This window comes from Perca fluviatilis, chromosome 7, assembly GCF_010015445.1.
Source record: "Perca fluviatilis chromosome 7, GENO_Pfluv_1.0, whole genome shotgun sequence".
Lineage (NCBI taxonomy): Eukaryota > Metazoa > Chordata > Actinopteri > Perciformes > Percidae > Perca > Perca fluviatilis.
In genome coordinates, this window is record NC_053118.1 from 20046071 (window position 1) to 20072366 (window position 26296).

Consider the following 26296-nt stretch of genomic DNA (forward strand, 5'->3'; position numbering starts at 1 on the left):
ATGAGATTGCACATTCCTTGGCCTTCTTTAGACTCACTGCCAGCTACTCAGATGACACGAAACCAGAGTTGGACTAAACATACTTTGGCTAAATCAGCATAATATTGTACATCACTGGCATGAAACAAGCGTACTGTTCCCAAAACGCAGAATCAATTACATACAAACCATCATCCTATTTTTGTTCACACAATAGGTTCATAGTCTAAGTTGCATGTGAATATATGCAAAAATGTATATTTGTGTTTCACAGACCTGGTAGCTGTCGAGTGGTCTCTGTAGTTTGGTGGAGCGAGCAGACACACAGCCGATAGAGACAGACAGCACAGCCTCCACCAGCAGAGGCAGAGTGCCTGAGTTTTGGACCGGCTTCACACAGACCTGCAACCTCCTGGAGTGACCCTGCTTGGATAAATCCCCATAATTCAACATCAGAATGCTGCTGCCAGTGCTGCACTCTCAAAGTACTACAAGTACACAGCTGTTAATAATTGCAACAGTTAACAGTAGTTACAGTAGGATTCTCTTAAATGTGTGTTTGATGTAGGGCAGCCAGTCTGACCTAAAGGGAAACTTGCTCATAGTTTTTCTCTGACCTGTCGGAGTTGGAAGACTCCTCCGGTGCTGATGTCTTTTCCAGGATGCAGCTCCACAGATGAGTACTCTCCCTGCTCGTTCAGCTCCTGGATGGAGATCACCAGCTCAATCCTACGAGACACCTCACTCCACCTAGAACACGCAACAGCCAAGATTAGTGAGGTGTGAAACCGCAGTGTGTGTGTGTGTGTGTGTGTGTCAGAGCATATGAGCAGAGAGGACAGTGATAATTTCCGCTGCTCGCTCACAGAGCTGTCCGTTTACCTCCGCTCCCCTGCTCCCCCGCTCCAGGCCGCTCCGCTAAATATCGCTCCACGCTCAACTCAGATTTCACGCCTCTCCACTCAATCGCTCACCTCTCACTCACTCCAGCTTTGTTGTATTTATCAGATAAACAGAGCCAACCCATCCTTTATGCCTGGAGCTCAACAGCAAAAAGTCCGCCGGATGGAAGGCACTAGCAGCATGGAATGGGCGGGCGCAGTTTATCTGCATGTACTGTGCTGCTGCAGTAACACAGAGAAGAGCTTGGGCATGCTTCAAACTCATGGTATGAGTGGTACCAGAGCTAAATTGGAGAGGTATGGGGCAGGAAATAAGGCGACGCTCCAACATTTGAAAAATCCACTCTGCACTCCATCCAAAATCCCCCCGCTCGTGCTCCACTCCGCTCACATGCTCTGGTGTGTGTGTGTGTGTGTGTGTGTGTGTGTGTGTGTGTGTGTGTGTGTGTGTGTGTGTGTGTGTGTGTGTGTGTGTGTGTGTGTGTGTGTGTGCAAAAGTGTGAGCGAAACATTTGATACATGTACCTGTCTCGGAGCGTCTGGGTCTTGGCCTCCAGTGCGTCTAACTCCCAGAGCGAATGTCCATTCCCAGCACAGCGGTGACCCCACACTTCTATGGCCAATGCTCCATCTGATATAAACTCCAAAAACTCATCTGTCACATGCACAGCATAGTCCTGCAAAAAGACAAGAGGTTTGTAGTGGAGTTGATTTGAAAATAAAAGTAGTTAACAAAACTTTTAAAAAGAATTTAAAAGCTAATGCTTGAAGGTGAGGCATTAACAGCCTCAAATTGAAACAAATAGCAGCTCCTTTTCATGTACCTTGCAGTGATCAAACTGGACAGTAAACTGAGCATCTGGGCTTCGAGGGGAAGGTCTGTCTGGGCTGACCATGGGAGGAGCCACAGTGGGCTCACCGTGCTCCCAGAAGGTGTACTGACAGAAGACAAAGTTGGAAAGGTTGAGCGGCAGACCTGTGGCGTCCCTGATCCGCACCTGCAGCAAAGAGACAAGTAGACAGGATGAAGCTGAGTTACTGAGCGTTGTTGTACTGTTGTACTAAACTATCCTTGTACAATTCCAACATGTCCATCTTTGTTACCCTGCAGGTTAGCCTCTTGGCCATGTGGACGATCTCCCCGTTGGTGTCCATCACCTCATAGCAGCTACTCTCACTGGAGTTCTCTGACGAGTCGTCTCCCCCAGACAGGCGCTCTGGTACGACTCCACTCACTCGCATCAGCTCAATGTGCAGCCTGCCTGCTACCTGTACATAGAGGGCAGGGAGACATCATCCCCCTCCATTCAAATAAAAATGCCTAATAATGTGTACATTTTAAATATATGTATATCATACATACATCTTACATATGGACCTGATGTAATAAGGATATTGGAAGGTTGCACCATGAATCATTTATTTGTGTATTAATCTGTTAATGTTGGTGCACTCTTACCTCTCCCTGTTGGCTGATGATGGGGACTGCATACTGCAGTTTGACATCATGGAAAAGGCACTCCAGAAATATGTTGGCCACTCCTATCAGGTTGTGGTTCTCTTGGGCCTCGTAGAATAGGTCACAGTGTTTATTGTCTGCCTTGTTATACTGAGAAAAAAAAACAACAACAGAGAACAACCTGAATAACCCAGTCAATATGTACTACTTATCTTTTCCTATTTCTGATCCTCTGTTTCTTACCATCTCATCTGTGCCTTCCTTCCAGTCCCTGTAGTGGTCTCTCATATCCACCAGTTTGTTTTCCAGCTTCTCAATGGTCCACACTTGGGTCCCCTTTCCTTTTCTCCGCACCTGAATGGCCGGCTCGCTTACTATTGCTCCACGCTATAGAAAAAACAGATTAAGACACTTCAACTTTAGCACATATTCATACTTCAACAGCTGACAATGAAATCTGTCCAGTAAGGTGATGTGGTGCTGGTGTGTGATTGCAGGGGGTTCAGAGCTCTGACCTTGCGGTTGGCGCTGAGGTTGGCTGCAGGAATCTGAAGGGTGACCTGATAGTCAGTCAGTTTGTTCATCTCCTCTGCCAAAAAGTTGGCTTCTCGCACCAAGGTGTTGGCTTTCACGACTTGCTCCCTGAGTCGAGACAGGCTCTGACGAAAAAGCTCATCGCTGACACACGCACGCAGACACACACACACACACACACACACACACACACACACACACACACACAGAGACGACAGAACACAGAGATTATTCATTCATTCATGAAGTTGAAGACCTGCCACCTATCATGTACCCTCAGTGTGGACTTAATATGCACAGCATTCCTATGTACAGGAACAGCTAGTGAAAAACATACACAGAGTTGTGTATGTGACTGACTGAACTTTGACTTGTGATGCTAACATTTTAGTAAAAGGGTCACTGATTCTTGTATCTCAGATTTGGCTCTCAAACCACCAGTGGCAGGAGGGTGGCAAAATATAGAAGTAATATCTGTAAAAACTCAGTCATGTCAGAGGATAATGGCTAAAGCTAACTAGCTGTCACCTCAAATATCAGGTCACTGTTACAATGATGTGCAGGAAAATGTTCAGCTTTTCAGTCCTGAGGCAGGCCTCCCTGCAGTGGACAGAGAGGGTGTGTCAGTGCATTCCACAAACCGCTCCTCGGTCCACAGTCGCAGTTTGCCGTGTGGTGTGTGCGTCGGGAACGTAAGGCGCTCGCTGCTGCTCCGGTGGTGTTGGGCCGTTTTCTCGGGAGACAGCTGTTGCCGTAGCGACTCCAGCTCACGTTCATACATCACCCTCTGCTCCTCTAGAGCCGTCTGCTTCTCCTCCAGATACTGCTTCTCCAGCACCTGGACCACATTCTGCATGGGGTCTACACACATGAGAAACAACAAGTCCTGATTATAACTAACAGGAACAGGACCGTACAAACAGCAACCACCACAGCTGAAAACAAATTATTATTCATTTAAAAAATATATATTATTGATAATTGCCTTATAATGCACTTCATCTTATGGACACTGGCTTTAATAGAATGTATTAAATTATTAAAATCCATGAATAGTCTGTAAAATAAAAAAATGTAAAATATTTTTCTTATTGTTTTTGTAATGTGTGTCGTTGGCAGTTTAAAAAATATTAGAGCTAAAATGATCGTTTGAATTTGACAGATTGACCGAAAAAGACTATTTTGATGATTAATTTCAATTCATCATTTTAGTCTTTTATCAAGCACAAATACCTTTGGTGACTCCATCTTCTTTTCTCTGTTTTGTATAATTAAATAAGGTAAATTAAATCATCACACAAAACAGGCAATTTGAAGATGTGAACTTGAGCTCTAGGAAATTTTTATTTGTCTCAAAAATATACAGTAAAATCAAAAAATGTATCAAAACAATAATCGATAATGAATATAGTAATACTTTCATCTGATTTCACTTCATTATCAGAATAATTTTTCGAAATCTGTCTTGTGTCCCAAGAGGTACACAGTTTCACATAGATACAAAAATACAAAACACAACGTTTTTTGGTATTTTTTAAAACCAAACGATACTACAAACATTTATCACATCAGACATTAGGAGAAGTGGATGCTAATGGACTTTGAGCCCTAACTGATTGTTCATCCCACCTCAACTCCACCCAGGTTAAATCTGACCACAAACATTTACATTTGTAGTAACAATCCGCTGAGAAAATATTTTTTTATTCAAGATAAGGAGTATTTCTTTACAGTTGTGGCATTTCTAAAATATGGTATTATTAGGTGAGATTAGCCAGAACAAGCTGAAGCTTCAGAAACCTAAGATGAATACATACTGTATACAGCCGTGGCCTGGGAATCATATAGATTGCAGAAGGCAGATTAACCTAATCATACCGTTGTTCCCCAGAGTCTTCATTATGACCTCCATCTGGGCAAACTCATAGCTGTAGTCCTGCTCAGAAGAGGCCTCGCTGGCGGTCTCCACATCTGCCTCGACGTAGCTCTCTCTGGGGGAAGCTCTCTCCAGCTCCTTTAAACGGTCCCGCCGCTTTCGTTTAGGCAGATTAATCCTGCAGAGCAACAGGACTTCCAATCAGTGACATTTAATTTCATGACTCTTCACACATTTGAATGTGGCCACTCTACAGCATGTCTTATACCTGAAGAAGTGATTGTTGCCCCATAAGATACGATCTCCATGCCACAGGTGCACCAAGGAATCAATCATTGTTCCGTTCACACAGGTCCTGCAGAAAACAGAGAAATTACTCAAACTCTGATAATGAAGATGTCAGACAGCATTATCATCTTCATTTTCAAACAGGGAAAATTAATTGAGAAGGAACAATTCTTTTGTAGTGGGAGGGAGACATGGCTCTGATATCAAAGCGAGAAGCTCAGAGCATAGATTCCTGTACAGTGAGGTCATGTGAAACACTCAGGTCCACTCATCCATGAAGAGAGAGACAACAGAGATAGATTGATAGATAGATAGATAGATAGATAGATAGATAGATAGATAGATAGATAGATAGATAGATAGATAGGTAGTTGTATTTTAGCTCACCTGGCATTCCCTATGGGCATCAAGGTGACATCACCGTCTGGGCACAGCTCCAGGACGCAGTGCTCCGGCTGGATACCGATCCCAAAGAGTTGGATGTCCTGGGACGTGTCCGCGCCAACACGCGTGTGCTCCTACACACAAGTGGAGGAGAGATTATTACAGATTATTATTTATTATTATATAATGACAGATGAAAATAATTACAACCAACATATTGATCCAACTTTTAGGTCATAGCCTACACAATGTTGTTTGCTGAACCAATTTGCACAGGAGTTTTGTCATTCACAAAACATAACATTTCAAATTCAAGAATAAAACCGAAGCAAAATCAGACCTAAGTGAAAAAACTTGTGTCTCTCTCATTGCAGAGTGGGCGTTGTTAAACAAACATCCCAGCTTCGAGAGGATGTCCTACCCTGCGGCGAACTAACCCATTTCACATTACCATAGTCATTCCACACTGATATGCCAGGCTGGCCTGCAGGACCCAGACAAAGGCCTGTTGTTCTGTACGCCGCACAGGCTGCTTTCTCACATGCCTGTGTTCTTACAGGTCCAACTAACTGGTTGGTTCCACTTCAGTGCATTGCAATGTCTCTTACTGGACTCTTCTCTGCCTTCACGGTGTCATCTGAATCACTGCACCATATGTGCGGTGTTTCCAGGCCTCAGTGAATGAGGAAGTGACTAAAAGGCATTTGGCAGCAACTTATTCCTAAAATTAGATAGTTATTAAGAGAGCGTTCTGGCTTTCGTACAAACTTTAGCCATTACGAGGTGTTTTGGATTTGTGACTATTCCAGCCACTATACACAAAAAAATACAGCCTTTGCCATGAACAACATGACAACATGTCACACAGATCTTTCATCCATTCATGGCCTTCACACATACAATTGTCTACAAATCTACACAATTTCCATTTTATTTAGTGGTGCCATTAAAACAAAATGGGTCTGCTTCTTTGGGTTGTATATTTATCTTCTTTTAGAGCTCCTGAAGTTGAAACTAGAGGGGAACAGATGCAAGTTCAGACGTTAATAAAACCACATAAATGAAATACGGATACTGGAAAGTCCTCATAAATGCTTTTAACTGTTTATGTTATTTTTCCAGTGTGGCCACCTGGGACAAATAAGTAAAATCCTGACGTACTTAAGGCAGCTGAGTGACGATGGTAGTGAGTACTGTGTAGTATCTCAGCTAGATGGCATGCGAATAATACATTATCACATTGTAAAAACTCCTATTACCTTCAGGTAGTAGACCAGTAGCTCATTTAGGGCAGGATCAGCATTCAGATTGACAAGGAAACACTTGTCTTCACCCACTTTAATCCCTGATGTTTCCAGAGAGATGCCCATGCTCTCCAGCTGCTTCTGACGTTCCTGTAAACAAAGATAATGACAGTTACTGTACGTATAAATGTGCTTATTGAGATTTTGGAGTCTGTTTATGACTGTTGTGCATACAGTGGCGATCTCCTCTGTCTTTCGTAGTTTCTCCTCCCAGGTGACAGTCATCTCCTGAATGAGTTTCTCAGACTCGTGCAGTTTCTCCTTCAGTTCAGGAGCCTTCAATGACTGATGGGAACAATGAGAGGAGAAAAAAAAATCTGTATCATTGTATGATTAATGAAAAGTCTGGCATGAATTAATTAATTTAATTTTGGAGCGTCTTGGGTCCACCCAATCCTTCCTCTCACCTCGGCCTGAGAGAGTTGAACTTTGAGCTTCTCCACCTCTTCCCTGAGCTCTCTGATGATCCGGGCGTTGGGGTCTTCGTTCACCACGGCGTGGTTGACGATTCTCTTGGCTCTGTCGGCATAGCGTAGCGTGGACAGAGTCTCCTCGTAGTTATCAGCTGCTGGACTCACTGTGGCTATCATGGCTGTCTTGCTGTTGCCGCCAAGGTTGTCCTGAAGACAAGAAAACATGTTGCAAGAAAGCATAGCTGCTAAGTCTTCCCTTTTTGGTCTGCATGCATGGCACAGTGCATGTAGTGCAGTGCCAGTTTTTGGTCACTTTAAGTCACATTTCAGCACACCTAGAACAACCACATATCATTACAACAACCAAGACAGAAGGCAGTTATAAATATGGGTAATTTGTGGGTCAAACCTTTAGTAGCCAGGTGAGCACTGAGTCTCTGTATGGCACAAACTTGGCCTTCCCCTTTCCTGCAGACTGATCAGCCAGAGCCGAAATCACACAGCCCAACGTGGTGAGAGATCTACACACACACACACACACACACACACACACACACACACACACACACACACACACACACACACACACACACACACACACACACACACACACACACACACACACACACACACACACACAATCAACTTTAATCAGTCAAATGGTTAATTGGACTTTAAACATTTGTATGTCTTTCATACAAAAAATATACCCACTTGTTAATATTGCTGCCCTCTTTGAGTCTCTCTCCAGCAGCTCCAGTCTTGGACACTCTCTCACTTCCTGCCAGGTCAACCAGACTCATCTTGCTTACTTTCTCCCCAGAATTCTGTTCATCATCACGACATGAACAGTCAGACAGACCCATGATAAGACAAATAGGATAAACACAAACTAGTTTCAGTAAATTCAAGGAACAATTTATCGTGAAAGTGGCTGAACAGCAAGACTGACCCCAGACTGCAGATCATAAAGCGTTTGTGTGACAATGATACTGAAGACGCCATGTGATCGGCTGCTTTCCTCATTCATGTTGGTGGCTGCAACTGTGCGAGATTTGTTCCCCTCTGACATTAACACCTCAATGTCCTAAAAAGATAGAGAGTAAGGTCATAAAAGAAAATACGTTGCAGGAAATTTAAACACATTTCTCTGGATTTAGGTCAAACTTGCACATGGACCATTAAGATAACAGGAAAGTCAGATGGTATTCATGCTTATGGCTGTGTGCCATATGATTTAGCTGGGTCACAGCAGGCAGTGGGCCAAGGCTGTGGGAAACCACTGCACTAATATCAGGCAGAGCAGAGCACGAAGGAACAGGGTGGAGATGTTTAAACTTAATTAAGGAAGACCCTGCCAAGGCTTGGCATTAAAACTACAAGAAATCCCATGACTACATACCACATTAGGAATATGTATCATTACAGTTTCTGCACTTGGGAGGATATGAAACATAATGGTTATTCCAAATGTAAATCAGCGGCTTGACAACTGGGGATGTGATATAAAGGCATTTCTGCTGGATGCCATACATCACGTCTATGTGTACAGTATGTGAAATATGAGGCCTGTAGTCAGTGATACAGTGTTGGATTTAGCTTTGCCTCTGGTCGCAGTGTGATGACAGAAAGGTGAAAGACACACCTCAAAGTTGGTCACAGCCAGCTGAGACAGACCATCCACGTATGGACCCAAGACTTTGTGTTCCCGAACTTTCAGGGAATGTCGGCTCCTTCAAAAATAATGAAAGCAACACAATGAGTAAGAGAAAGAGAAGACAAAGGGAGGAACAATTAGCATTTCAATTTAGGACATACATGCAAAAAGAAAGAAGAAAAAGTGCAGTCCTTGTTATATAAAACCTCTTGGCACTTATGGCAGTTCAATAAACTATCTCTTTGAGAAGCTAGAAGCATCTCCTCTGTACATGAGTCTTTGATTAAAATGAAAACGTAATGCTTCAGGGTGGGTTTCAAGAAGCTCATATGACTCATTTACCCTTCTCTTAAAACAGTAATTTAAATTCATTTTTGGGAAATAAGACAGCCTCCTATTGGTAACCATTGCAATTCAAAAGAACTTCAATAGCAGAAATATCTCTGGCAGGATTTCTCATTTTATAAAGTTGCATTTGTTATTAATTACTATTTGTGGAAACAGAATGGCTTGCATGTTATGGCAATATCTAAATAATTAACTATTAATCAATGGGCACTACAACTGCAATACAAATGTTAACAAGAGTTTGATGCCAAAATCATTCACGTAAAAAAGTTTCTGAATTTCCTTAATTGTCAACAAATCATATTTAGGACCAACACAAATAATGCGTTTCTCCATCTCTAAATACTCTCTCACTTCCCCAGCCTTCCAAACATTCACAAATGCTTCATTAAAAAAAGGCAAAATAATTTTCTCAATCAGCCGAGACAGAGTTACTAAACAGGAGTAAATAGTGTATTTGTTGACATGAAGAATAAACATAATTTTGTAAGACAATGCCGATTAGACTTTCCCGATCCTAATAAAATACATGTGCCGTGTCACAAGCTTTAACTAAGGGTAGGTAGGTGTTTCACAAGATGGGGGCAGGTGGGTAAACTGAAACTCATCTTCACCTGGCTGCCTGCCAGGTGTTGAGGAGAAATCGTATAGATCAGTGAGTCACTGAATCCCTCTTCATGGCTACAGAACGACTGATGTTGGCAGAAACCAGCTTCCCTGCCTCCACTCTAGTAATCTACCACCCACTGCAGCAAACAAGAGGATGCAACCACAAGAAAGACCACGGCCAACTCATAGTGTGACAGAGATCCTATTTAAACTTGACGTGTCTATACCACAGCCAATGTTTACTCCTGAAAATCACAGAGGCAGATAGACCAAGAGAGTGTCAGGCTTGTTATATAAGCGAGAGGAAGTTGCCATCAAAATGGCTCTGGCTGCATCTTCAGACATCTGCAGCACACAGTGCACTCCACTGTAGTCCCTCTCATGGGATCGGCTCCCAGGCTGCTCTGACCGCTCTCCTGCTCCCAGCTTCACTAACAGATGTCCCTGAAACACACTCTTTCACAGTTCGCTCTCCCCTGCAGTCTGTCTGCCAACCCACATCAGACCACGGAGGCGAAGAATGCAGCAGTGTCAGAAGACGATGCTGGCCGCCGTTCTGCAGGAAATGACTGGGTTGAGCTTCCTACTCACATCATTCTGTCGCCGTCCCCCATACAGGCTACTAGACACAACAGAGCTATAAACAGAGATGCTAAACTAACACAAAGTGGAAGCTGAGGGAGAGGTCACAACTCGTGCTGGAGTTGGAGTGAATCAAAGCTACGAGAAAATGTCACCACAGTTTGTGTAACCAGCTGTCACCCCAGGTCAAAAGCATTAACAATGAATTAGCTCATTAAAATCAGGGAGGCTATGCAGGTTACATGTGCTTACTCTGAAGAAGACGTCCACACTCACCCTTTGGGATCGAGCAGGTCACGGACCTTCTCGTTGTAGATCTCCATGTAGGACACCTCCACCTTAAAAGTATGGCCCTCGTTCTCCTCTCTGTGGACCCTCTCAAACAGCGAGCAGCAGAGTCGAGGGATTAAACCCGGCTGATCCCCATTCCCCATCATGGAAAAGGACTTGCCTGAACCTGGATGGACATTGCAGAGTCACACATGATTGTATCCCCTACAGATAGAGGTCCACACAGTGCAGTGCTTCAATAACAGTGAAACTTAATATGAGTCCCTACTCTGAGCACACTAACTGTTTGATTTCAGAAACGACTTAGCTACATCATATGTCATATATCATGATCATGAGATAACAAATTCTCTACATGTTGTAACAAGCCTACAGCCATGCATGTACTTTAGCAGTAGCTAAATGTTAACGTCAGCATGCTAACAAACTAACAATGACGGTACTAACATGCTGATGTGTAGCAGGTATAATGTTTATCATGGTCACCATCGTAGTTTAGCCCTAAACACAAAGTTCATCTGAGGCTGGTGGGAATTTCATTTGTTTTGGTCATTAAGCAAAGTATTGGACAATTCAAAATGTTGACCTGATGACGGCGCTAGATAAAATGTTAAAGGATCACCAAAGTATTATTGTATTTCATCTTCTGGGGACCATGAATTTGAACTTGTTTTGTTTGTGTGTTACTTGTTCCGCCTTCATGTAAAGTGTCTTTACAGATTCTGTACAAAAGGTAACGGTAATAGTTGTTGAGACATTCACTCAGAAGCACAAACATCAGCCTCATGTTGGTGGCAAAGTATTAGTAATAAAAAAATATGATATATTTCAGTCTGGACCAAAATGGCGACCAAACCAACCGACCGACCAACCTTCCCATCCCTAATGATACACCGCTTAAAATGTGGGTTCTTGATTAGACTAAGACTGCTAAGAAACAGCAAACTAAATGCTGTGTGCCTTTCTAATTCCCATCATGACTCATTTTTTCTACTTTTTTCCTCATATATCAGGTGATCCGAAGGCCACTAAAAAAATATGTGTGTTCTTCTCTTCAAACTTTTCAGTAGCTGTGTCTCTCTACCAAGTGTTTCCCTCTAAGACAGGAAGTGGGATAAAGGAGCTAATTTGATCCAGGGTGAAGAAAGGATACGAGTTAAGTGATTCACCAGTGTGATTACAAATGCAAGTCTTCCTGTTCTTTAAACTTTCTACGGACACATCTGGAGACAACTTGACTTGCCAGTATACCTAAGTATAATAGAGGCAATTCATCATTTATAAATGCTTCAAAGGCTGCATGATGTAAGGAATTTAGCAACAAAAAGTGACTCAATGTAGATTTCCTCTGGATGTTTAGTTACCTGTTTGTCCATAGGCAAATATGCAGGCATTATATCCCTGGAATGCATTTTCAAGTATTCCCTCTCCAAGGCACTTGAACACCACCTCTTGACCTTTTAGACAAAGAATCACCATGGAGATTAGATAACCATTCAGATATAGAAGTAATACTAGTCGTCTGGTTTGCGTCCTTAAATTGGTGCAGTAACATTAACACAGAGAAATGTATCGACAAGCGCTAATAAACAAGGAAGAATAAGAATTTATGAAAGATTAAAGATTCCTGTCTGGTCACGTGGAAAATGCTGGGTTGTGTAGAGAAATCTCTTGTGTTGCTCAGTGTCGTGCACGCGTTGAATGGGACAGCTGTTTAACGAGCTAAATAAAGCCCGGGCCCCGGCCCTTGAGGCAGCCGTTCACTGAACAGATTGTCTTGTCAGTTCAGCACAAAGCAGATGTAATCATTACATTTCTGTCACAAAATGAGAGCGATATGACAAGGAAAACATGTACAATGATTACGCAAATCTGCCCTGGACTGGCAGTAATAACCTCTTTTTATAGATGTTACAAACAATGTAGCTGTAACCTTTTCTGTGGAGCACTCATTAGAGTAATGAATGGTAGATGATAACATAAGCACAATGGTTTAGTTATTGTACATGTCCAATATTTTAGCATATATTGGGAGAAAAATAAACACGTGGTTTTATTGTTTTGAGACAATACAAAGACAACTAACTCAATTGGATATTTGAATGTGTTCTCTCAAAACGCAAATGGCCGTGTCTGGCACTGTGCTTTGCTTTGCATGATGCAAAAACAGCTTTCTATCAAGTAGGGAGCTTCCCTGCTCTATTGCTGCACAAAGCTCAGCATGTCTTTACATGGACACGTGATTTGAGTTCTTTGGTGATGAGTAAAGGATCAGTTTCAGCATTTACAGTATGACTCACCAGCATATTTGGGAACGTTGGACTCATCCATGGACCAGAAACAGTGGTCAAAAGCGAACACCTGCAGAGGAGTCAGCACAGGGAGTGTAAACACACACTTCTTCTCACACTTGTCCAAGCATGTACAGTACAACACAACCTGATCTTAGTTGTGGTCTTACTTCTTTTGTGGTACTAAAAAAAACAGGCTTATTGTGCCGTACCATGCCACCTTGCAGTAAATCAGCAGGATTAAGCTTGTCTGAGTGAGTAAGATGAAGTCTAACCGAGTATTGTTCGAGGTAATGCTCGTTAAGAACGCACCATGACTATCTGCACAAATCCACTGCTAGCTGCCCCGAGTTTTGTCATAGTGGCTGGAGTTAAATTAATTCATAAATCAGGGTCAGCGCTCCCCAGAAGAAATTCCAGCACCCGGTGACCCTCGTCTCCAAGGAAACGGGGCCGTAGCTGCTCCCGGTGGTGCAGGCTGGCTCTCAGCCCTCAGCACTGGGTCTCACAACACAGGCTTCAGCAGCAGAGACCCCTTGTATCCCCCAGGCACCTGCGTGAGCCATGGATGGATAACACACAGAGAGGATGCTTTCTGGGAAAGAGCAGTGGCCTCATTCAACTCCTGACAGACAGAACAGCTCCTGTTACTGTATATGCTGCAGATCCGCATCCATCTTAAACTTCTTCTTTGAGTAGTTTCAATTAGTTAGTATAGAAATATCTCATTTATTTTTCATATATGCTTGTTTAAAACACTCTGCCCATATTGATAGGAGATATATAACTTCCCAAAGTCCACAGTGAACTAGGTAATAGAGCTTTTATGTACTGTATGCTTCTCCCTCCCTACCTTCTGTAATTAAATCTATAATTACGTGTCTGTGGTGTCTCTCTGTGATTTCAAATTATTGCTGCAGAAACTATGTGCTTTCTCTTTCCTGATTTATGGTTTGAGGCCGCTCTTGGGTCATTTTAAGGTGCTATTTAGATTGTTTCTTGGATGCAATCTTTTACATGACTGCATTAGAAGGTTTGTTGATGATTTTATAATCGCACTTAGTTCTGATTTTGTGGCTTATTTTGTGTTATTTTCCTTCATGTTGTTTTTCTGCAACTCACTGTAGCTCAGCAACTTGTTTTTTTTAACATTTCTTCCATGTTCAACAATTGCTCCTGCACTGTCATCCTGCAGTGCAAGCACAACACTGCTACACATTACTACTCCTGGCTTCCAGCGGACTGCTGCTGCTCTGCCAAAGCACTTTCCCCTATACAAATACCCCAAATAATCGAACTCCCTTCTAATCATAATAAGGGCTATTGGCCAGGGAACCACTGGTAGCACAGTCAGCATGGGAAGCACTGAGATCACTGAATGCTTTGAAAGAAAGACCTCCTCTTGTGACTTCAGACAAGTGAGTGGGTGCCATTCAGAGGAACAAAAGTGCCATCATTCTCAATTAGAGCTGGTTTGGTAACTAGGGCTTCAACCTCCTCTGGCCTGTCTCTGTCCAGCCTGAGGGTGTGACTGTGCAACAAATTGTTCATGATTGGACAATTACTATTAATCAGCATTGCAAATAATGATGAAGCCGAGAAGCAGAATGCCCTTTTTGTCATTTCTTGGATGAACACTGGTCAAACGTGACTGGATTGCAACCTCAGTTTACCCTTTAGAATGCAGGGAGACTAATTTGAGTGCCACTATAACTTAGCAGACAGCCACATGCTCGTCTAGCTGAAGGGTATTACAGGGTAACTCAGGTTCACAGGCCCCCAGAGACCACGCACGCCTGTGGCCCGCGCTAACGCTCCCCCGGTCCCGTCAGTGGCCGAGTGCACTGAGCACAAAGCCCGTCCCTGGTGTGTGAAACATCTCTGAGCTAGTCACCAGCATGTTGTCAAGGGGGGAGGTGGGGGTGCACTCCAACAATGCAGCTTTGAATGCGCACACACACTGCCCCAGTGTCTGCGCTCATCCCTTTCTCATTGTAGAGCCTTTGTGGGTGTTCATGAGATCTTAAGAGCGCTGACACATTCACACGGACATCTATCCGCCTCCTGCTGACCAACCAAACTACTAAAACACTCTCAATCATGTCCCTAGAAACAACGCCACAACAGTAGATCGACCTGTGCAAGATGCTTCTCATCCCCTCAGGGGAACAGTGTTGCCTGTGCAGAATCCTGCTTCTGGATGATTTCACTATGAGTGATAACAGGAAAGTCAGTGAGAAGTACCTACAGATGACTATTTCTGCTGACAGTGCACATCAGCTCTGTTGACACTGGCCAGTTTTTTGTCGTTGTAGCAACAGAGACAGATTTAATTTACATACCTTAGATTGTTTCCTGTTGAATGAGACGGGCAATCCATCATAAACAGAAGAAACCCATGGCGGGTGAAGCAGAAAAAAGACAGAGAGAGAAAGAAATGGTTAGCATTGATACACAATTTAACAGTCAGAACATGTTCACACTCAGTAAGATGCAGCTGCACTTCTCACAGTAGGAAACTTCCCACTGTCTGTGTCGACACAAACAGCTTTTCTGAACTGAAATATGTGCATTGAAACCAAAACAACTTTTTTATGAAACTTTCTAACCTTTCTAACTTTCTACATTTCTCAAATTCCTGGTGTGACTTCTTCATTCACTCCTTCACTCATTTATTCACTCATTCATTCACTTGCACACAGTGGCGTTTCCTGGTGGTAGGTGCTGCTGTGATTGGGTTCATAATTGGGCCAGTGGAGCGTGAGGAAGGGAAGAGATTTAGGATTCAATGTCCCACTGACTCTGTTGAGTAAATAGCTCTTATGCCTGTGGACTTAACAAAGAGGCCAGGTTGGGGAAGTCGCACTCAGCATAAGCAGCTGCCGGAACTAAGGACAAAAGGGTAATATATATGGCACAAAGTTATGTAGGATTATTCTCTTGGAGAGGGACTTCCCCAAAGCAGAACTATAACATTCAAGTCCAAACAAATGTTACAGCCATTATAATACATGGCGAGGAAATTATTATTTTCTGCACATGCATGTTGCAGTATGATGCATTGCAACCTATACACCACCCTAGTGCTTCTACATCTGCCACAGTCTTGTCCTTCAACAGTCAGCAGATCCCTCCTGCAGGCGTCTCCTGGCACAGAGACAGAGGTGGGCATCACCTTCACACAGTAACTAATACAGGGCAAGACTGAAATACTGCACCAAAGTGTCTCACACAAACTGAGCTGAGTCACCTACAATAGCATGCCTGGAGAGCTGCACGAAAAAATTAAAAAGAATGCTCTTCTGCACTTTTATTCTCATCTTAAGTATTAAATTATATAAGATTAAAGGTATGAATTATGAACAGATTTCCTTTGAGGACTATACCCAGGCCATTAATAACTATACCCAGGCTCAAGCTCATTATGATGAGGGACAGAAAGAGAGAGAGTGGGTAGAGGAATAAAAGGAAGAGGGCCTTGTTTGGGTTCATAGCCTAAATCTGAATCTGGGCCACTGACAACCACTGTGACTGGGTCTCAATCAGAGCGGACAAAGACCGCAGCAGGGTCCCGTCCTCTGGTCGGGTAGAGCAGAGCGGGGATGTCTATGATGAGCTATGAGATATGTATCAGCATCAGACAGCAGGGAGCACACATCTAAGACTACCTAGGCTGAAAAATCTTCAAATGTCAGCGTTGCTACAAAGTGGAGATGTCAAAGATGAAAGAAAAACGTGGGAGAGTTATGACAACAAATAGACAGACAGCAGCCACAGCCCTGCAAAGAATGATAAATGGACAAATACAGAGAACAGATGTATTCCTATGGAGAACAAAAGGACAACAGATACAAGACCGGAAAGACACACACACACACACACACACACACACACACACACACACACACCAAATCTATCACAACGTTAAAACCTCACCCTTTAATAAGTTACATTAGGCTCCAGTTCTCCCACTCTGCTTTGGACATAATCTCTTTAATCGCCACAGAAATCTGCCACCTTCTTAGCAGTTTTGTACTATGCTTGTAAATGCTATGTCCTCTACATTTGGTTATTTAAATCCTTTACTGTTTTACGCTGATGTAATAACATTTATCATTACTAGTTACTGCATAGAATCTTGTATTTTCCAAGGTATTATGGTCAAAATCTATTAATTGAGACCATAAAACATGCTCAATTGGTAGAACAGAACAAAACAATTTTCTTGTACTTTCTATTACGACAGTCACAAATGCTGCATGGTGCAGCTCCAAGGGATTCAAGCACGGGCATAAAAAATGAAATGCGGGCCATTTATTTAATAATCAGCATGCATGCCAAGTCATGGCCCGGGGGCTTATTAAAGGCTGTGTTGTGGTTGACCAAGTGTGTGACACACATGTATGGCACAGAAGTGCCAGATAGCATCAGATTCTCTCTCCCCCCCCCACCCTCCCTCAGAGGCAGATGCAGGCGGACACTGCAGACCCAGCAGGGCATGGCTGAAGTCTATGGGGGGCTGGTTCTGCGTGCTTTAATGTGTGTGTCATCAAGGGCACGCTCAGGCTCCCACGCCTCCAGCTACCTGATGCCAAGGCACCCATGAATGATTTCAACTTGGCCGAGGGTGGACATTGGCCGCTCACACTACTATGATTCTCCCCCTCTGAACTGATTCTTTTGTCGTGGCAGACAGATTAAAGGAGCACATTTTTGATCTTCTTTATTAAATTCTTATTTCTTATCACTTTTAGAAAGAAATACCTCCTCAGAATCTGACTACTGTGATCGTTTTTTAATTCATTGTTGATGGTCAGATTAATTTAGATCACACATGACTGTTGATCTTTTACAGCTCAGAACCATGTATGCGGGTGCCCAAAAGGAAGGTATGAAGAGTGGGTGAGCTGCACTGGAATTCCTACCCCCCCCGTGGTTTTGTCGAAGGATTAAGGCCACTGGGTTATTATGCCACCGAAAACTGCAGTCTTCTACCCCAGTAGGCAACACACCAGATTAATCTACTATGTCATCCACCTACAGAAGCATCTATCTACCCTTACAAATATGTAATTACATTGCATGCCCACCCCTACAGAGGTATCAGACTAATATATATTTCAAATCTGTAATGTATCATTTAATTTAATCTCACCAGAAGTGATGTACGTGATGTTATCTTCAGAAATCAGGGACTGACAGCACAGAAAAAGAGTTTTTAAATCACATCGAAAAGAAATAAATCCAAATCTATAAACGTAATGTTGTAGCTCCCGATTTTCCAATGCATGAAGGATACTTTGTCGGATTCATCAGTGTGATTTAGCAGGCTTTGCAAGAGTTTCTGATGACATAATCCTGCCGCTCAAATGGAATATGTAAATCACATAGTTGAGGTGCACCCCCCCATTAAAATGACATTCACAACATGCATCTGCCCCGCCCACACACACTCAGAAACATAGTACTTCGCAGTTACACCCTCCCAAAGATTCAAATTCCTCTTTCTGATCTGTTGCTGAAACTGTGCCTCCCCTTCACCTCCCTTTGACAGTACACATGAATCTTTCCGCTGTTTGGCTGGCGACACACTTCAGACAATTACAATTCAACAAGCTTCAAAGCCAAACAAAGTGTGTGTGTGTGTGTGTGTGTGTGTGTGTGTGTGTGTGTGTGTGTGTGTGTGTGTGTGTGTGTGTGTGTGTGTGTGTGTGTGTGTGTGTGTGTGTGTGTGTGTGTGTGAATGTGTGTAAAAGTGTTGGGTTGCAGCGCACTGTGCTCTCACAGGCGACATTTCAGATGGTCCTCCAGTATGTTTAGAACTGAACACGCCGGCCCCCACCCACACAAAGCAGAGGTCACCCTGCTGCACAGACAGACAGGAGAGAGCAGTAAAATACCAAGCTCAAAGCTAGAGTAACGGAGGGTGGGTCTCTTTTCTGACCAATCACACTCAAGACAATTCCAAGGAAGCATTTGGCTTAATGTAAGATGAGCAGAGGAGGCTGTCACTTTAGCATGAGTAATCCAAAAGTAAAGATGAAAAGTGGTTGAAGTCAGATGTTTACATACAGTACATTCAGAAGTATTAAATAAAACAGAACCAAAGGAAGTTGGCTTGCTGATGACAGAAACAGGTGTGGCTTGGATTGATCCAAGCTACTGAGACAGCGAACTGTGACTTCTGATACACAAACAATTTCTGGAGCTTCTTCAGCTTTATTACGTACCATATCTACTCTTAAGTATGCAATGTCTTGGCCAGTGGCGGAATAATTTCTCAGATCTTTTACTGAAGTAAAAGTACCAATACAACAATGTAAAGATATTCCATTACAAGTATCACGTAAAAGTCCTGCATTTAAAATAAAAGTGTTTTGCAGAAAATGGGCCTTTGTGACTTATATATGTCATGACGAATTACATATTAATAATGAAGCATCATTTTTACTGTAGTAGCTAGAACTACATTATATACAGTTTGGTAGTTTAGTCTAGTGGTGCTCCTGTAAAAACTCCAAAGATAAATCTGAGGGGTTGTGAAATGATTACTAGAAATAATTGATATATTGAACAGGTATTTAAATGAAACCATGTGAGAAGTTTAAAGAGAAAAAGTCTCTTCAGAGGAGCAGCTAACACCTGAAATGTGACAATGAACTAGACACAGTTTTTTTGTACTGTAAGGGCTCACCCCTGATTGAATCTTTAACAAAGTCTTATATTCTAAAAGTAACTACACATGTTATATAAAGGTAGTGGAGTAAACAGTACAGTATTTCCCTCTGGACTGTAGTGGAGTAGAAGTATAAGGTACTTGTAGAATAAAATGGAAATACCCATGTTAAGTACAAGTACCTGTATTGTACTTGTACAGTACTTGAGTAAACGTACTTTGTTACATTCCACCACTGGTCTTGGCTAATTTTCCAAACAAATGTGTCCATGGGTCATTGTTCTAAAGGCTAAAATTAGCTTCCTATGAAAATATTCGGGCTGGTGGGGGATATCACTCATTAGGTCATCAACATAACTCTGGAATGTTTCTGTAACTTGGCAACTGCTGTCACTGAGCAACAGTGGTAAACATGGAGTCGAGACAACCTACCATCCTCATGAGTCAAAGTTCCAATGTGAAAGCCAGGATCTCAAAACCGGCTACAGCACTGCCATCAGCAGCGCACATGATGCTCAGACTGACTTCTGTCTGGGCCTTTCGAAGTTTCCATAACAAATGTTAACAACACAACATATGATGCAGGCAGGGTCTAATTTAATCCCCTCCGCTATTTCTGACACCACTGTGACAAGCTGGGTCAGCAGCAGGCTGTGTGTATGCTTAAACACAGAGAGGGATACTGACCACATCTGCTCTAAAGCCTTAAATCTGGTTAGTTTCAAAGGCAACAAACAAGCCAGAAAGAAGTGAAGTTCATCAATTTGTTCAATATGGTAAGGCTTCCATCCCAGTGGAAATAAAGTGACACATTTACTACCAGGACACACCTCCTTTGACCCGGTCTGCGTGCTAGATGTCACTTATCTTACTGCATGTGCTGGGGGCTGCTCAGGAACTCAAAACATAATGTTGAGAAATGTGCCAAATCAATGTTTAAGTGAATTATGTGCTTCAACATAATTAATCTAATAAGCATTTCAGATGAGTATTTCTTTCCAGACAGAGATGAATTAAAACCTTGTTTTTTAGGCTTTTGTTAATGTTGCCTGGCTCTACTTCTCCCGATTAAGACTCAGAGAAAGTCCAAAATAAATCCCACCGTGACATTAAATTCATGTAAACACAACAAGCTGGCTTCAAAACCTCAAAAAGGCATCATCTGAGAGAATTATGCAAGAAGGAAAGCCAGAATCGTTATGGAAGAAATGTCCATGAGTGTATTTTCACAGGCTGCCCTCAGAATGAACAGCCACATCTGAAATTAATGAGACACAGGCTTGACAAAGAGGGAGGGCACCACCTTTTCTCAATTCCGGATCAAGATGTAAACAATGTCCCACCCTCTAAACAAACAGGGAACAGTCCTCAAGGGAATACAATCGTTTTATCAGCGACACACAACACTTTCTCCTCTAGGCACGCATGAATTAAGCCTTACAGAGAAAAGTTAAGGCTGAGTGCGTATTTTAGGCAAACTAACTCTGAGAACAACATCTTACTGAATGGAAAGGTTGATTATTGGCACATAGGGAGCAAAATGGAAAGACAAAGGCAACATTCCTGAAAGCAGTCATTAGACAAGGCAGCATTGTCTTTCAGTAAAAGGCTTGTTTTGGAAAGCATGATGGCACTTGGTCATAATGTGACCTGAGAGAATATGTGACCAACCTCCAAAACTTCGACAACATGGGAGACTGTCAAGTCTACTCAACACCTTTATTTAACAGATATGACTTATATGTATCATAAGGATTAGCAAACAGACAGACATCATTAGAGGCTATCTGTAAAGGCCTTAACAAAACACACGTTGACCACGTTGGGTTGGTCTCTGGGGGTCATCAGGGAAAGACTGTAAAAGAGAATGCAATCAAATTTAAATGGAATAGTTCAACATTTATTTACTTCCTGGTGGAGAGTAAGACGTCCAGTATACTCGCTGATCCCGACCTGTTGCGCGCCAGTGTGACGTCATAGGAGCGCCATAACTACTTGTACTACTACCACTACTTGCGTGGTGGTCGCAACACTAGTTGCAGTCTTCTCCTGAACAGAGGTGGCGCAACTGAGGAAAAGCTACCGACTTTGCTATTTCTACGGACCAGAAGAAGAAGAAAAAGGTAAACAATGTCGAAGAGAAGAAGAGAAGCACTTTGAATACTTCATGTCTGCACAATGATTCGATGACCTACTTCGTCGGATCAACCCTTTCGTTCACCATAAAAGAACTCCTCTTAACCCAGTAAGTTTACAAGAGAGACTTGCAGTCACTCTGAGAGTCCTGGCATCCGGCTGTCCTCGAACTCGTCCATGCTTCCTGTTTCCACTTTGTCGTGCACCGCAGAAATAAATAGAGTGGTGCGTGACCTCTGGTCCCCAAAATGTTAAACAATTTCTTTTAAACAGCAGCATTTTAAATAACAAAAAAAAAAAAAAGACCTGGAGGACCTAACCACACCGCTGTCTTTGAACATACATACATATTTGTACGAGATAATTCAAAAAGATGAGCAAGTACAACACAAGTAGCGCCATCGTAGTCTATGACTTTTTTGCTGAAGCTCGTCTCCACACGATAGCCAAGTATTCAAGACAACTCAGTCAAGATTGAGATAAACCCAATTGAGCTCTTGTAACCATTAGTGATAAGGAAGAGATAAGAGCAGAAATTACAAGCTTGGTTACGGACATTATCAGATAAGGAATACTTCCACTGATCATGTTTTAGTTAGCTACAATGAAAGGAAAATAAAATACCTTTTTCTGACATAAACCAGACTCCCAACCGCCTCTCTAAAAAGTTATTTGTGGTTAGCTTTTGGCTTTTAAACAACTCTGTGTATTTAGACCGAAATGTGCAGAAAAAGGGGGATTTACATAAAGAGGACTTGACAAACTCGATGGCCCTGTGTTTAATTGTTGCACGTTGACGGACATGCTGGGGCACGATAGATGTAATATGGCCCCATTGTGTGAGTCGGAGGGTATTTTCTTGTCATGATGCTCCACCACTCAATCCCTTTGCAGACAGCAGCCTCAGGTATTTCTCTGCCTCTCCACCCCCACCTTCATTGTGTCTAAACCCCAAAGGAGAGCAGACTGGCGCGTGAAAACAAAACTACTCTCCCAGATTCCCATTTCAAATCTGCCATTTGTGCCAAGTCAACATGCAGATGAAAGATTAAACTTGGGAAACTTAACCTGTCGCCCTGGAGTCACAATCCTTGTTTCATTTGCCCACTACAGAGATTATTGTTCATTTCTCAGGGAAATAGGAGAGGGGGCTGTGGGTCACGAGTGTTGCATTAATGCTCAGCGGTGCAAAGAATGAGGCTTAGCCATCAAAGGAAATCCCTTATATTTCTTCAAATTCTTTAGGTGACTGGCATGTTTTCATGGCACTGTGTGGTCTCTTCAAAACCTGATTAAAATTCAGACACAATCTGAAAAGTTTTAAATGTCTAACTGATTATCCAACATGAAAGTGGCTCCAGGTTTACCTCACAAAAGACTTAATTTCTCATCAGACGGTCATATGTAGTATTTTTAGGTAATTATCGGGGCGAATAGAGTTTCACTACAATACAAACAATGTTATGTAATTTGTTTTCCATTGTTAAATTCCATATTTCAAAATCTATCTACAGCCAAAGAAGTAATCATAAAAATATCTATTACTGCTGTCTCCACTTTGAGGCTGTGCCCGAGCGTTCCCATGACAGAGAAAAAGTTCCCATGATCCCGGCCCTGTAGCCATATTCGGCATCCTAATACCCACTAAATCTGACACACAGGAACAGGTGTCTTCGAAACAAGGCAAAGTTGTCGTGATCAGGGTATCCCCTTCTGCGGCTCCATAAGAAGCAGAGAGGAAAATTATATGGTTTAAGAAAACCATGGCAGCCTAAACACAGAGACCCAAAACACACACACACACACACACACACACACACACACACACACACACACACACACACACACACACACACACACACACACACACACACACACACACACACACAGCACTATCATTGAAATGTTAACAAGTAATTATACACACACACACACACACACACACACACACACACTCACACACACAGCACACACACACAGCACACAGCACTAGCATTGAAATGTTAACAAGTAATTATATGCCTGGACTAAACTACAGAAAAGAAATGTGACATAATAAAACCAAAGTGAACTGAAGTCACTTTACAGTTACAGAATGTACTACCTTATGAATTACAAGTGATACAATTGATCAAACTTTGAAAATAGGTTGGGCAGAATAAAAAAATGACCTTTGATAAAATCCAGTTACAATGAAAGTTAATCCAGCAGCAGTTGAAAACATTTAAGACCCAATACGGCAACTAAATCAGATATGGAAACTTCCCCTAACAGGTAGCAGTGGAAAGATCTGGCATCAGATCCACACACTAATCACTTAACTGAGAAAATATTGCAGATGTTGTCACTGTGAATATCTGTACCACTCATTGTCGTTCCTCTGACCTCTCACCCATGACAGCTTTGTGTTCTGTTGTTATGTATCCCGTTCCAACATATGTTAGCTTTGAGGGTGATTTGTTTAATTGGCTGGAACGGCGCCATTGTGTGGCAATGTCTGTTCTGATAATTGCCTTAAATACAGGTTAATGTGTGGGGGAGCGAGCTCATTACCATTTAATGCTGAAAAAAGTGTTACACTTTAACATGTGGGCCATGAGAAAAGCCTTGACTGTGGCATGTATTTGTCTTCATTTTAGCAATCACACTGTGGACTTTTTACTGTAGCCAGAAGAGATGCTGACACTATTTCAGTGATAAATCAAAAGAACAAACAAATAGTCTTTTTTTTCTAATTGAGTAGCTATCCTATTAGATTAATTTGCGCCTGTGGGTAAATAGGTCAGCTGTTTAATCATGTGTGACACCAACAGCAGATGAGAGCAAAACCAAGCGCAAAACTGTAGAAAACTACTTTTAACTACAATGTATACATCTCTGAGCATTTCTACTGTATCAGGCATGACATTTCAAAGACGACCCAAGCAAAGGGTCATCATTAGCCTACATTTTGTGTGTGATCTCCTCATTACAATCTGAAAGCATGTCAGATCACAAGCCAGCAGAAAATGCAGCTTTTTTTGCTGACCTTCACTGCGCAGGCAGAGTGTGATACATTAGAGGATGCTTAGCTTTTCATTTTGTCGTAGCTTTTATCCACTTTTTCGCCATAAAAACACCTGATAAAAGTGTGCAGCATCTTGCCAGTTTAAAAATGATACAGTGTGGTCTAACACCTCTTTGAACGCTACATAAGTGAAATTAGTTCTGACTCCAGTGATACCCTGAGGCTTGACATTAATCTGTTCCTAACCATCTAACCGGCGTCTTCATGTGCCAAACATGCTCAACCACCTGCCCTGGCCTTGAAACTCAGATATATGAGTGTAATATTATTATGCTGGCTGGGGTGATTGGTATTGGAAAGTTCACGTGAATTACATAACATATTATCATGTTTCAAGCAGGTGGGTGACAGACATCATGTCTCAGCAGCAGTAGAGCATTCCTGTTTGTCTACTGCTTTTATTTACTGGCATTTATGTAAATAAATACAAAATTCAAGATACAAGTTTATCCTCATTACTGTGTATCAGGATCATGTTTGTGCTGTCTAATGTTCTGCTGTATTTTCAGACATTTGAGCTCACTGGATATATAGTTATATGCTAACATTGAATGTTACTGTTACTGTATTACAACCAGGGTGGGATAAGGTTATAACAGTGAGAGTGCAGTTTGCATGTTTCTGCTCATTCACTTACAAGCCCCCATATGTGAGCTATATTGCACTCAAACTAACCACAGTAATGCAAAGGATGCCTAATCTACAACAAGCTCACTGCACTATAGTGTTTGCTATAATGTATCATGTCTATATTCATTTGTAAATACAAAGATTTGGCCGTATTTCAGCTTTGTTTACCTGTTGTCTCCTTTTGTATTTGAGGGTGGTGGGTGCAGAACTGTTTGGTTGTCCTCCATATCCACGACACATTTTGTATTCAGTTCAATTTCTGTGGAGAGAAGTTTGTTGGGGGAAAGTAAAGCAGAATGCGGGGGTGTGAAAAGTAAAACCCTAGCTACTTTAACCGTGTTTCAAACGAAACTCAAGTCTGACTCCAGGCTCATAATTCGAGCTGGTAGCGCAGCAATGGCGAAGAAATCCAAACTTTATGATAATGTGGCATGAATCCGAGGAGACAGACATGCGAGTATGCAATTAGAAATCATCGTTATAACACTTACCCCTGCGGTTCATAGGCCGAACTCTCACTGCAACTTTTACCTTTGAATCCGACATTTTCGTCCACTTTTCACTCCCACCCTGTATATGCGACGAGCTATCAATAGTCTGTGAATCCCCGACAAGAAGCCCGGATTTCTGCCAGAAAAAAAGGCAGCAGACCCTAGTTATACAACCCCTAAATAGTCCAGACCTCGAGGAGAATGGATAGGAATATGTTCATTTTTTTTATCGTTTATATCCATCCGGGTTCGCTTTTGTGCAAATCCAGCACTCTGCTCCAGCCCCAGACAGCATCCCCACCGCCATCTTCCACTGGGAGCACGACTGCTATCCTCTGGCTGACTGGACACGGCTGTGCCAAAGAGGGGGAGAGGATTT

The 26296-nt window shown here is 42.4% G+C and overlaps 1 protein-coding gene across 2 annotated transcripts in view; it reads right to left on the reverse strand.

The window, feature by feature from the left end:
* kif13a (kinesin family member 13A) overlaps positions 1-26267 on the reverse strand; it is a 35712-nt gene extending 9445 nt beyond the window's left edge. For both annotated transcript variants that reach the window (XM_039805530.1, XM_039805529.1), the window contains exons 1-25: positions 25918-26267; positions 25595-25685; positions 15260-15272; positions 12927-12987; positions 11991-12083; positions 10612-10792; positions 8785-8872; positions 8092-8226; positions 7854-7966; positions 7549-7660; positions 7134-7346; positions 6901-7011; positions 6682-6816; positions 5426-5556; positions 5019-5105; positions 4753-4928; positions 3516-3735; positions 2856-3018; positions 2584-2727; positions 2341-2490; positions 1986-2150; positions 1706-1879; positions 1407-1558; positions 597-729; positions 256-402 (exon numbers count right to left, since the gene is read on the reverse strand). In XM_039805530.1, coding sequence (XP_039661464.1) covers positions 256-402; positions 597-729; positions 1407-1558; positions 1706-1879; positions 1986-2150; positions 2341-2490; positions 2584-2727; positions 2856-3018; positions 3516-3735; positions 4753-4928; positions 5019-5105; positions 5426-5556; positions 6682-6816; positions 6901-7011; positions 7134-7346; positions 7549-7660; positions 7854-7966; positions 8092-8226; positions 8785-8872; positions 10612-10792; positions 11991-12083; positions 12927-12987; positions 15260-15272; positions 25595-25685; positions 25918-25972 — 3243 coding nt within the window. In that variant the 5' untranslated portion in view covers positions 25973-26267. The remainder of the gene's footprint in view (positions 1-255; positions 403-596; positions 730-1406; positions 1559-1705; positions 1880-1985; positions 2151-2340; positions 2491-2583; positions 2728-2855; positions 3019-3515; positions 3736-4752; positions 4929-5018; positions 5106-5425; positions 5557-6681; positions 6817-6900; positions 7012-7133; positions 7347-7548; positions 7661-7853; positions 7967-8091; positions 8227-8784; positions 8873-10611; positions 10793-11990; positions 12084-12926; positions 12988-15259; positions 15273-25594; positions 25686-25917) is intronic.
* Positions 26268-26296: the final 29 nt, after the last annotated feature.